The 12,745-nt window shown below is 36.9% G+C and overlaps 2 protein-coding genes across 2 annotated transcripts in view; both read left to right on the top strand.

The window, feature by feature from the left end:
- Exoc4 (exocyst complex component 4) overlaps window positions 1–12,745 on the top strand; it is a 951,164-nt gene that overhangs the window by 682,986 nt on the left and 255,433 nt on the right. The window lies entirely within an intron of this gene.
- LOC105741507 (tropomyosin alpha-3 chain-like) overlaps window positions 12,195–12,745 on the top strand; it is a 4,929-nt gene continuing 4,378 nt past the window's right edge. Inside the window, exon 1 of the mRNA XM_012513637.2 lies at window positions 12,195–12,744. Within this exon, the coding sequence (XP_012369091.1) occupies window positions 12,222–12,744 (523 nt within the window). The 5' untranslated portion in view covers window positions 12,195–12,221. The remainder of the gene's footprint in view (window position 12,745) is intronic.

Below are 12,745 nucleotides of genomic sequence, written 5' to 3'. Positions count from 1 at the left end.
ATAAATAAATAAATAAATGAAAAGATTTCTTAGCAGCTTGTTTCATGCATGATTAGACAACTACCATCAGAACCTGACTACTTTGAAACTATTTTCTTCTAATAGTTCATTGTGAAAATATTTTGACATACACAGAAACTGGAAAAATGTGCATTGTATACCAATGTGCTCCCCTCATAGATTCTATAGTTAACATTTTTCTATATTTATTTATAACATAACTGAAATTTTTTTTTGGCAGGGGGGGCAGAACCAAGCATTGAACTCAGGGCCTTGCGCTTGCCAGGGAAGCACTTATTCCACTGAGCTATTTCCCTAGCCCCAAATTTGGTCATTTTTGTTCCTCTCAAATATCCCAGAAATAAATTCCCAGCCATTCCTTAAGCACTTCATACTCATAGGATTTTAATATCTTACCTAGAAAATCTGAACATACAGAAAGCAATATTGAGAGAATAGTTGCTTTGTTAAATGTTTAATTTATAAAAGTATTTATCCAGACATTTCATTTAAACATTGTCTTCAGACAGGAAATCGGCCATCTCATGCTGTGAGCAGTCTACAAGTAGTCTTATATAATATTACAAAGAAACATTACTCTTGATGAAGAATGCTACTAACTTAGAATGATTTTTATTATAAGCAAATTAGATAGAACTTTCAGTTTTTATTTTTATAAAGTTTTTAACTTATATTCTTATCTTTTGAAAGAAAAAAAAAAAGGATCTCATCTGTCTGTCTAGTTTTCTTAGAGAATTTCCTGGTTCACATTACTTCTGTAAGTAGCTTTCTACAGATATAGGGAAAAAAAGTAACTATTTAAAGTAACTGATAGGTTCAGAAGCAACAGCAATGGCGGCAGTGGTGGCAGCGCAGCAGAGAAGCAGAAATGGGGGAGGGAAAGCCTTTATTGACTCTAAACACATGGAGAGGACGGAGGGCAGGGAGATGGGCGGATCCTCTGACCAGAGTCAGGGAGTCTGATACTCTATGGAACTCTGCCAGGGGCGGAGCTTGAGGGGAGGGTTTAGTGACGTGTAAGGAGCTGATTGGGGGCTCCCATGAGTGGGTGGGAAATGTCACAGGACTGGACCTTTCACCCAGGGCTGGAGTGGGGAGGGAGGAGGAGGTGGTCATTAGGAAGATGAGCTGTTGTTTTAAGGGCTTCAGCTATATCAGAAGACCACCATGATAATTCAGCAATTCTTACTAGGACTGTAACCTATCAGTAACTTCAGCCTAACATGATGGAGTACAACTTTACTCCCAGCATTTAGGAGACTGATGCAGGAGTATCGCTGAAAGTTTCAGGCTAGCCCAGGCTACATAAAAAAGTTCAAGGCCATTCTGAATGACCTAGCAAGACCCTCTCTCAAAAGAAAAAGAAAAAGAAAAAAAACAAAATAAAATTCTGTTGATAATTGATAGCTAGGCTTGAAGTGATACCAAGGCTAAAACAGACATTGTTTTCCTGTTTGTCTATAGAAAAATCATCACAGCTAATCCTATATGTTTTATAAGACGTTAATCATCTCAAATTTTTATTTTTTGAAGTCAATCATTATTCCAAATATTTTCTTCAACATTTCTTCATTTCACCAAATGTATTTGGAACAGATTTTCCTTTAGACAGAACTTTTCAAGACTTCATCGACCATATCTGGGTTACATGGCCAGTTTGAAAAGAACAAGCTGGAAGGCATTAGTCATGAGGGAGTGCTGAATAGAAAAGTAATTACAGCTAGTGACATTTGTTTACCAGCTTTGCTTGGTGCTAAGGAACTTTGAGCAGGAGGCTGTTTGGGGATGGCATCGATGTAGGGATAAGCTCTGGTGTTTAAAGTAGGACTCTGAATTTACTTTCTATCATGAGTGGAGGTGAATCCACTGATGGTCAGCTTATACATGATGTAGACTGTCCTAAGACATGGTGCTTATTTGAGATAATATTTTGAGATGGTGATTGGCTGCTGTCTGTTTTGATCTTCCTCAAACCACTCCTTGGTGGATAAGCATGGGAGAAGGTAATGACTTATGACAGATCTGCTGACAGGGACCAAACTGCATTAACACTCTGTCACTCAGATCTTTAGAGAGCTGCCTTTGCCTGAAATATATTTAGCTTTACTTGCTAACAAAGTCATCTTCAGATTTATTTCTTTTCCTTAAATGTTTGAGAAGAGGAAGAGCTTCCTATCAAAAGATACTAGGAAGAGAGAAAAGTCCAGCTCAACAGCCCAAGCAAATGATAGTGATCATTCTTGGGAGCAGCAGAGTTGCTGACCTGGCAAGATTATTGGTAGGAGCCAGATGAGTATAGACAGAAAACTGCTGCACTTAGGGAATTTTTGAGGTTCTTATCCTAAGTAATTTTGGCCCTGTCTGGATTTTGCAGCTCTGGCTTAGAGATGTTAGGGAGAAAATTAAAAAAAAAACAAGACTATCTCAGCATGAAAGTTAAATGACCCTTTAAGATTTACTGTTCAAAGAAAGCAGCTGTGTTTCTTCATGTTTTTCAAGGATTCTGTCCTACCCAGTACTTGTACACTTTTAATCTTGGCATAGACAGTAAGATAAGCTATTAAAATTTTGATGGATTCCCCATAAACAAGAGTGACAAAACAGTTGAGTAATACCCACTGTTGAAATTCCAATAAAACTAAATTATTAATATTTATTTAACATTTGTTTTGTGCAGTCAAAGGAGGCAATGTACATATTTAAAGCAGGAATCACTTCTCAGGAACTTATCAGTACAGTAGTTAGGGACTTAGAACTCCTCACACCTCTGAATTCAAGAACAGTAGAAGACAACTGAGCACTGAATATGATGGTTCAGAATATTGGCACTGAGGAGTTAAGGAGGAAGACACCAAGGGCTGAAGGATTCAGGAGAGTCTTGTGCAAGAAGTGGGTCTTAGAGCATTGTAGGATTTGTAGGAGAAGGCAGGAGGGAAAGTAACCCAAACAAGGGATACAAAATATGCAAGGACACAGAAGGTAAAACTGACTATTATGTTTTCATGAGACAGAGAGAATAGTCTAGCTGAGTGAAGGAATGAGCGGCAAGTGAGAAATAAGTTTAATGGAGCGTTGAACTCTGTAGTGCAGATCTCAGGGTTGGAAATCAGCTTTCTGTTCAAGTGGGCAGAGATAGAGACTCATGAAAAGTTTTAGAGAATTGATATGCTAAGATGTTTTAGACACAGATGAGAGAGTGGGCTTTGTGCATACCAGACACATTAGAGGCTAGAGAACCTAGGATCACTGACACAGCTGAGGCAGAAATCTAGTAATCAAGTCACTGAAGGGGACTCCCTCTGTGAACTCTAGACAGAATCTTTGGCTAATCACCTCATGGCTACATGTGGTGTGGTAGCCTCAGCATTTTGCTGATTTCATTAAAGTGATTCTTCTGTCATTATTAATAAAAACAGTGACTTTCCAGAGTAAATATTTTACTCATAAATCTCCATCAGGCTTTTCTTCTTGTGCCTGAGAAGCCACAATTGGATGGACACAGTTGCATGTCCACCTCTGTATTCACAGGAGCAACTGTTTGACTGTAGCACATTTATATTTATTTAAAGATTGAGCTGTACATTTCTCATTTGCTACCTTGTTAGATACAGAGGAGCTCTGTCAGTTAAAGTCCTGCTTTGGGGAAAAGACATCCTACAGCTAATTTATTAACAGGTTATCTATGTCATTATGTCCTTTTTGGATTGTGCATACTAGAAATAAGTCTTTTGAGAGGAAAAATCCATCAAGGCTCTGGTTTCCCTTCCTTTTTCTTCCTCATTTTTTATCTGCTTTTTCCCCCTCCATGGTTATAGCTATTCCCATGATGGATGGTCCTATCTATGGAGTCCAGAATACCCTGAGTATTCATTTGCAAATAGCCACAAAATCAAATTCAGATAACCGCTCTTAAATGAGAGTCATTCTGTACCTCTCCTCATTGGATGCATACTACTTTTCTTTGCCCTATTTCAACCACAAGAGCTTAATTGCTTTCTTCCTCTTCATTCTGAAGCATTTCTGAATTTGTTGTCCCCATGGTCTTTGGAAGGTCAAGGCTGCCTATCAGACTTTTGCAGAAGTACTTTGGTGTCCTTGCTTGCTGTGCTTTCCCATGGCTTCCAAAGTTTCACTACAGTGATCCATTAGCCTGAGGAGAGGACTGGGCTGTCAGTTAATTTCTTGGGTCTTGACCCACCACCGTTCCCTTTTCTTCCATCCTATCAAAATTTTACTATAGCGCTAATAGAATTTTCTGGTATATACTAGGCACTCATTTGTTGAATGAATAAAATGGTAATTGCTAACAGTTATGTCAAAAGATACCTGTCGTTTATGGTTAGGGATAGAATATAAAGACAAATCCATGTATTTTGACAAGGCAAGTAATATTACTTACTGGTTTTTTTAAAAATAAATTTTGTGTTTTGGAGAAGTTTTGATTTACAGAAAATTCGCAGCGATATATAATCAAAATATTTCTCATACTCAGTGTACTTATTCAGTTTCCTTATTACTAACATCTTGCAGTATATTAACTATAATTAATGAAATGATATGATACAATAATCTGGTTATTATTAACCAGAGTATATATTATTCATACTGATATGTTCAGTCTTTTTTTTCTTTAATAACCTTTTCTGATACCAAGATCCCATTCAGAATATATTACATTTAATTGTTATTTCTCTTTAGGCTCTCTTGGATGTAACAGTTACTTTCTTTTTTTCCTTTGTTCTTTCTTTCCTTCTTTTTTTAGTTGGATATTTAGCAGTTTTGTTTGTTTTTGCTTCTAGGCAAGTTTTCACTTAGTTTATTTTTTTGTTTGTTTGCAGTACCTGGCATACAATTCTACCACTGAGTTATATCTCAGACCTTAAAAAATGCTTTTTATTTTGACACAGGCTCTGTCTAAATTTCTTAGGCTGATCTCAAACTTGCAGTTCTCTTGCCTCTGCCACTGTGATTGTCTCAAGAAATTTTGTTAGAAATTTTTGTGAACTATTTCATACCATATCCTGCAATACAGGCTTATTTCATCTGCTCTCATGATTTCACTGGGATTGCATAGTTTTGGATACCATCTCAGGGTTTTCATGACATGTTGATATCCACCATAACTACTTACCCAAGGCAACATTTGTCTGGTTGTTCTATTAAAAAAATATTCTTTGGAGGGCTGGCCAAATAGATCAGTGGATTAAAGTGCCTGCAAGCAGGCACAGGGGTCAGGGGTTCAATCCCTGGGCCTGTCATGCTGGCCCCGCTCACCGGGGCCCATTGAGACTGGGCATGGTGGCATGCACCTGTAATCCCAGCTCTTGGGAGGCTGTAAACAGTTAGAGCATTATGAGTCTGATCTAGTAGTAAGACCCTGGACACTCTGTAGACCCTTCCCTAATATATATATATATATATATAAACACACACACATATAAACGTTATTCTTTGATGGATATGGTGACATATGCCTGTAATCCCAGCAATCAGGAGGCTGAGGCAGGAGGAACTGCCATAAATTTGAGGAAATGAGAACTCACTAACTAGTGAGTTCAAGACTAGCTCAGAGTACATACCAATACCCTGTCTCAGAAAATTAAAAAACAAACCAAAAGTTACTTTTTTTTCCCTTTTATATAATATGCTCTTTGGAAGGACGCCACTTTATACAACCTGTACACTTATGGAGCATGATCCACTTGTTTGAAGGTGGAGTATCTGCTTAAATTATGTGGAATGCTTCTATGTAGGAGATACTTGGTATGTTTCCTCCACATTTATGTGTACTTAATCCAGTAGTGGCAAATCTTTTAGAAACAACTACCCAGTTTGCAATCAAGAACCCACTTGTTTATCATGAAGTGCCAACTCTGCAGTTAAACTTGAATATTGAGGTTTTAATTTAGAAAAAACTACTCATATATTAGCATCTTTTGTGTTAAAAGAAATAACACGTATGGCATAGGTTCACCTCTGATTTAGTCATTTATGTCAGTGTAGACCCATGGATCATACTTTGAGTGCTAATTCAGCATCATTTTATTTATTCTCTTACAGAAATCATTACAGCTTTTGCCATCAGGGTCTCTGAGTTAGCTTCTCCCCATCATTGGAATTTTTTGAAGTATTTTCTTACCTATGGGCCCTGCAGTATGCTCCAGGTACATCTCCTGTTCCTAGAATCAGGCAGATTTTTGAAGATCTTAGTTCTTTTTGTTGCATTAGAATCCCAGAAGTATCATTATTTCCAGGCCCTCATAGCTGACAGAGGAAATGTGTGTATACTAGCCTTTGTATATATTCATGTTTATAAATATTTCTGTAAATAATATTTGTGTCAATATTAAGCTAAAATCGAGTTCATACTGTTTTCTCCAACCCTAATGCAATATTACTTAGAAAATACTAGGCATTTCTCAGTTCAAGAATAAGAAACCTGATTACCACTGCATCTGCCATCCATTTACTTAACTATTGAATTTCAGGGTAAGAAGTCCATTTTAGTATGTGTATAGAGTATGAGAATTGCTACCCTATACCCTACTGGGAATGAACTTCAAAAACTGGCTTACTCTGCTAACGTATACTTTATTTGGTCTTTAGGCTTATAGACTCCATACTTATCTCCAAAGTGAGTAGTACTTTTCTCCCCATTCTCTTCAGTGAAGGTGTTTTGTATATTCATAATGTAGTTCACTGGTTTTGTCATATTTTAGATTTTATCCTATAATCCCATGAAATCCTTAATGAATTTTTAAATGTTCAATATAGTTTTTGTTCACAGTTTTTTCTTCATGTTTTAAAAGTTCTATAGATCTTGACAAGCATGTACTGCCATGTGTCTAGCAGTTAGTGAAGAATTTAAAGGATACACATAGAGGGGAAAAATTATAACTGAAGAAAAACTTTCTCAGCAATCAGCCATGACATGAAATTTATAAGTAGCAAGTGATCAGAATCTTTTTGTGGCATAGAAGAGAAAAATAAAGATTTCTCTTTAAGTAAAAAAAAAAAAAAAAAAAAAGTTGTCATGTATATGGTTGTTATTTAGCTCTTGAAAGTTTTAATTAGACCCTAGATAATTATTTTTTAAAATTTTGCACATTTAAGGTAAAGCTCATACATTTGTCTAAAATGCATTAAGTATTTATGTGATTATCATATATTTATATTGTCTTCCTTTATGGAGAATGTAGTAGTTTTATAGCAGTAACCATAAGTGCTTCATTTGAAAGCTATTTTTACTCTTTCTCGAATAGTTAAATTGGGAAGGCCAAGCTAATTAGCTCATGAAACTATTGACCAGATTCACCTTAGGAGTAATACCCCAATTGTAGACCATGTGCCTGAGTAGAAATAATCAATTGCCCTAAAGCTATCTTAGTAAGTACAGATACTTGAAGTAATAGCAAAAACGTTAGGCTTATTTAAGTTCTGTTTACTTCTTTCAAGTCTTGGATATATAAGGATTGATTTATTTATATGGTGGAAACATAGCATAGCAGGCAAGGCTGTTGTGATCAAACTCGTACACATACATGGGACAAATGTTATTTTTGAGTTATAACTCTTTTTAATAAAAGCCTGGTTGTATATAGTTAGCCTGAGTTATAGTTTTCCTGGTTAGTATTGACATTCTCTATCATATAAAGGCTTCAGCAGAAATTTCCAGGCTACAGTGTACCTTGGAGATGAATTCATGTCCATTACTGGAGAGAAGCTCAACATATTACGTGCCTCATCTGAGGTGACATATCTGGTAAATGTCAGTTTCCATAGCAGAATCCAAGTTCCTCTTTCTGGCACAATTTTCTTTTTATTCTATTTATCATATTGTTTAAAACCTGTTACTTTTCACGTGCTGAGTGGTTTATTTGTATTGGATTTTAGCAGCACCAACACTTGTTCTATAAGAGAAATATTTTTTTCTGCTGAACTTTAACAAGTAACCTTTTAAACCACCTACTATTTATAGTGACTTTGCCTTTCCTTTTGCTCTTTTCTCTAGGCAAAGCATGTTTCACTCTAAAACCAAATAACAAGCATCTCTCTCCTAATTTATGGTTTTCAAATTTTTAGTGTGTTTTTTTTTTTCACTTGCTGTCCAGAATGCTGTCTGAAAAGTCACAATGATTTAAATAATTGATGGCTACTTTATGAAATTGTCAGCCTGGATCCATCCTCCTGCCTCTTTCCCCACCCCCCAAGTCCTTGAGCAGCTAATCCTTTTATGTTGTATGCTTTTTTTCCTTCCTGGTTTCATTTAGATAATTATATTATTCACTGTGGAATATAATTGTCGTTATACTGTGGGGGAAGAGAGGGCGGAGAAGGGTGGGAGCTGCCTGCTGTTGGCATCTGCAGGTTGTAAAATGTCTGTTATGCTCTAGCCTCTAATTTCTTTGCCATCCCACCTTTTAAAGATTTAATTATATCTGTGTAAAGGCTTAATTTGAAATGTGACTTCTAATTCTTTTGGAAGATAAAAAAGAGATGAATCCATTGTTAAACATGAACAGGCATGGTACAGTGGACAAAACTAGGGACAGGAATTCAGAGAGTTGCAGTCTACTGAACAAACAACTTCTGAATACCTACTATGTGCCAGGTACAGGAGTTAGAATTAGGAACTGCAGAGATTTAAAAAGAAAAAATGCTGTCCTCTACAGATATGCACACTGGTGATCTACTGCCAACTTAGGACATGGTTTTCAACCTTGTGCTTAACTTTACTGGGCCTCAATTTCTTACCTCTTTTCAGAATTTCCTCCTGCCTCCAATGTTTTGTGAGGTACCAAAGAAAAATAAAGTTATCAGCCCCATCCCTTCTTTGTCAACTTCAATTGAAGAATTAAGGGTAACCAAAGTATAAATGTTCTGTGACGAAAGTCTGTTAGCCATCTCTGGAATCAAAGGTCCCATCTGAAGTGCTTAGATAAAGAGTTTCTTAAAGAAAAAAATGTATTTTCTCCCTCCTAAGTTGAGCATACCCAAAGCAGGGTGTGTTTGGCAGCAGACTGCAGCACTGCCAGAGCTATTGAAAGTCATTATCAAAAGACTACTGACCTTGCCTATCATATTACTTTTTTGTGATACCAGGGTTTGAACTCAGTACCCTGCAAGGCAAGTGCTTATTCTATTGAACTATCTCACCAGCCCTGTCATCTTACTATTACATGACACTTTTTGTGCTAGCTCACAAAGCTATTGGTTGAGTGAGGATTATGATTTTAACATGTTATTTTTATAAGTCTGAATTTTTTTATTTTAGAAAGGAAAATCATAAAATTATTTGTTCACTTTTGTGTGTTTTTCTTATCTTTGGAGATATCAAATTTGGATGTGGTACAACTCAAAACTTAGAAAACTTCAAAGATAGTCAGTATAAATACAGTGACATAGCAGGATTTGTAAATGTTAAAAGAAAGAGTATTCATCTCTATCAGACCCTTACCATGTTGGATAAATTAAACCCAAATGATAGCAGATAGCCTTTAATAAATAGAGCACAAATAACACATGATAAAATAGGGAGTTAGAGTTGGTTTTATGATGTGTTTATTTTTAAGGAGTTAATCATGACCCACTTGCCTTATTGGAAAAATAATTTTCTTGTGACACAGAGAAAATGGAGTATTTAAAAAGGTAGTCAATATGACAATGAAATGGACATGGTTGAAATCAGCAAATTTTTTTCTTATTTGCCTGGTGTTTTTGTACTAGGAAGAGTGATATTTGGGCCTAGACCACTTTCAATAGTAATACTTCTTTTCAATCAAAAACTGTCATCTGGACTAATGTAGTTTGTATATGTCCCATATTCTCTACAGGCATAAGTTGATGCTAAAAACCTCTTCTCATACTACAATACTAATACTTTACTTGACTTAAGACCTATGTCCTTTTTCCTCTTTATTTTTACAAAAATCTTTGCAAGGAGCCTTCTCTATTGTCTAGTAATGAAATATTATGAATCTAGTAATAAGCACACCCCTCTTTTAGGGCCAGCCTAATAGGTGGCCAGGGTTCTATCCCCGGCATGCTGTGTCGGCCTCGCCCATGGGGCACAGTGAGACTGCAATTGAGACTGGGCATGGTGGTGCACGCCTGTAATCCCAGCACTTGGGAAGCTAAAAACAGGAGAATCACTACAAGTCCAGTCTATGTAGTGAGACCCTATAGACCCTGTAGACCCTGTCCTAAATACAGAAAAAAAAAATAAAAATAAACACACCCTTCTTTTAGGAATTTGATTTCTCCTTAAGACTTTTTCAGTCAGGTACTTCTAATATTTTAATATTCATGCTCATAATAGGCAGGATCTTGTTAATATGTGCATTCTTACCCAGTCATTTTGAGAGAGTTCCCCATTTTAAGTGGTACTCAGATAATACTGATACATGAACTCAGTAACAAGACTGTGACCAGAGGTCAGAAAACTATAGAGAGCCTGATGACAAGTACTTTTGGCCATGTGAATTATATCTTGTTTGAAAACTATGACACTATAATATAAAAGTGATCGTAAACTGGTTGTAGTGGCACACATGTGTAATCCTAGCTCTTTGGGAGGCTGAGGCAGGAGGATTACAGTTTGAGCCTAGCCTGGGTAATTTAGCAAGATTGGTGAAACCCTGTCTGAATATAAAAAATTAAAATGTAGTTCTGTGTAGAGGCCCTGGTTTTAATCCCAGTACTGAGGTGGGGGGGGGGGCGATGTTACACAAAAACGCAAAGCAACACTAGACAGTTTGTAAGTACACAAGCATGATTGCAGTCCAATAAAACTTTATGTACCAAAACACAAACAAATATGGCAACTGGATTTGTAGGTTGTTATTTGCTGACTCCAACATTAAATAATACTTTGGAAATTATTTCCTTGTTGCTAGTGTTTTACTTTTAAGACTTACATTCAGATACTTATATGAGGCTGTTTTATGATATGAGGCAAATATAATTAGGTGGAGATTCATTTATACTCTATCTAGATATTATAGAACAATTTTAAGCCAGTTGAAAAGCTATCTCTTCCCTCTAGATGATATAGAATCCAGTGAGAAGAATGATGTCTTAACCCTATTATGGCATACTAGCACCAACAATTTGAAAAATTAATTCCTTTCTGACAAGGAGTGGTTCCTAGATATATATATATATATATATATATATATATATATATATATATATATATATTGTTCTATGTATACCGTTCTCCAAACTCTGACTTTTTCCTGTCTGTGCATTTTTTTATTGGATCCTTTACCATATCATTTGGCAGTGATCCATATTTTGGTAATGAGATAGTTTGTTGTGCCTGCAATGAAGAAAATGATTTAAAATATTTTTTAATAAGTTAACAGGAGCAAGTGTTGAAATTACTGTAATGAGATAATGACAGTACAGCATATTGCTTTAAAGATTGTGCTCTGATGAAAAATGTATCCTCTTAATAAACTCATTTAACTATATTTTCCTTGGCAAGCTTGTTTAGCACTGGTCAGTGTAACAGCAATAGGAAAGTGGTCATATGAGTCTGAGGTCAATGAAAAAGACCAAGGCTAGTATTTACTTAAGAGTTTTTTGGAAAAAAAAAAAAAAAAGTTCACTGACCTAGCTTTATGGTGTATATATAAGCTATAGAGAATTTGTACCAGTACCCAAATCCTGTAATAATGAATGCTTTACAGGATTCCTAAAATCCACATTTATAAAACTCAGTTCAGTTTACTAGCTTCATCTTTTTAATCTGTTATTGTAGATCACATCTACTTAATTACTTTAAAATTTGAAGTGTTACACTTGAAAGTTGTCTAATATTCTTTAGACTTTGATCACATGTATCTCATGTGCATACTCAATACAGAGCATAACATAACACTCTGGAGCAGAAGATGAAGACTTGAGTCCTTCCCATGAGTTCATTGATTATGAGAGAGGAGCACACGTACGACAAAGCAGAGTTATACCTATCACAAGCATCTTTTGTACATAGCACATTGGGAGCTCAGAAAATAACTAGACAGTATAGAATTAAGTGAGAAGAATAATGTCTTAACTATTGTGGCATAATAGTGCCAATAGTTTGAAAAATTGCTTCCTTACTGGGGCATTAACAACCTATTGCAGCGAGAAGCGGCTGCAGCGCCTAACCGCGGAGGCAGGGACCAAGACTGAGAGGTTGCTGGGTGGGTGCTATGGCCGGGATCACCACCATCGAGGCGGTGAAGCGCAAGATCCAGGTTCTTCAGCAGCAGGCCGATGATGCAGAGGAGAGGGCCGAACGCCTCCAGTGGGAAGTGGAGGGAGAAAGGCGGGCTCGGGAACAGGCTGAAGCAGAAGTAGCCTCCTTGAACCGTAGGATCCAGCTGGTTGAAGAGGAGCTAGACCGTGCACAGGAGCGCCTGGCCACTGCCCTGCAAAAGCTAGAGGAAGCTGAGAAAGCTGCTGATGAGAGTGAGAGAGGTATGAAGGTCATTGAAAACCGGGCCCTAAAAGATGAAGAAAAGATGGAGCTCCAGGAAATCCAGCTGAAAGAAGCTAAACACATTGCCGAAGAGGCAGACAGGAAGTATGAAGAGGTGGCTCGTAAGTTGATTATTGAAGGAGATTTGGAACGCACAGAGGAACAAGCTGAGCTGGCAGAGTCCCGTTGCTGGGAGATGGATGAGCAGATCAGACTGATGGACCAGAACCTGAAGTGTCTGAGTGCTGCTGAAGA

The sequence above is a fragment of the Octodon degus genome, unplaced genomic scaffold (genome assembly GCF_000260255.1).
Source record: "Octodon degus isolate 3935 unplaced genomic scaffold, OctDeg1.0 scaffold00015, whole genome shotgun sequence".
Taxonomy (NCBI): Eukaryota; Metazoa; Chordata; class Mammalia; order Rodentia; family Octodontidae; genus Octodon; species Octodon degus.
This window is presented reverse-complemented; position numbering and strand designations above follow the sequence as displayed.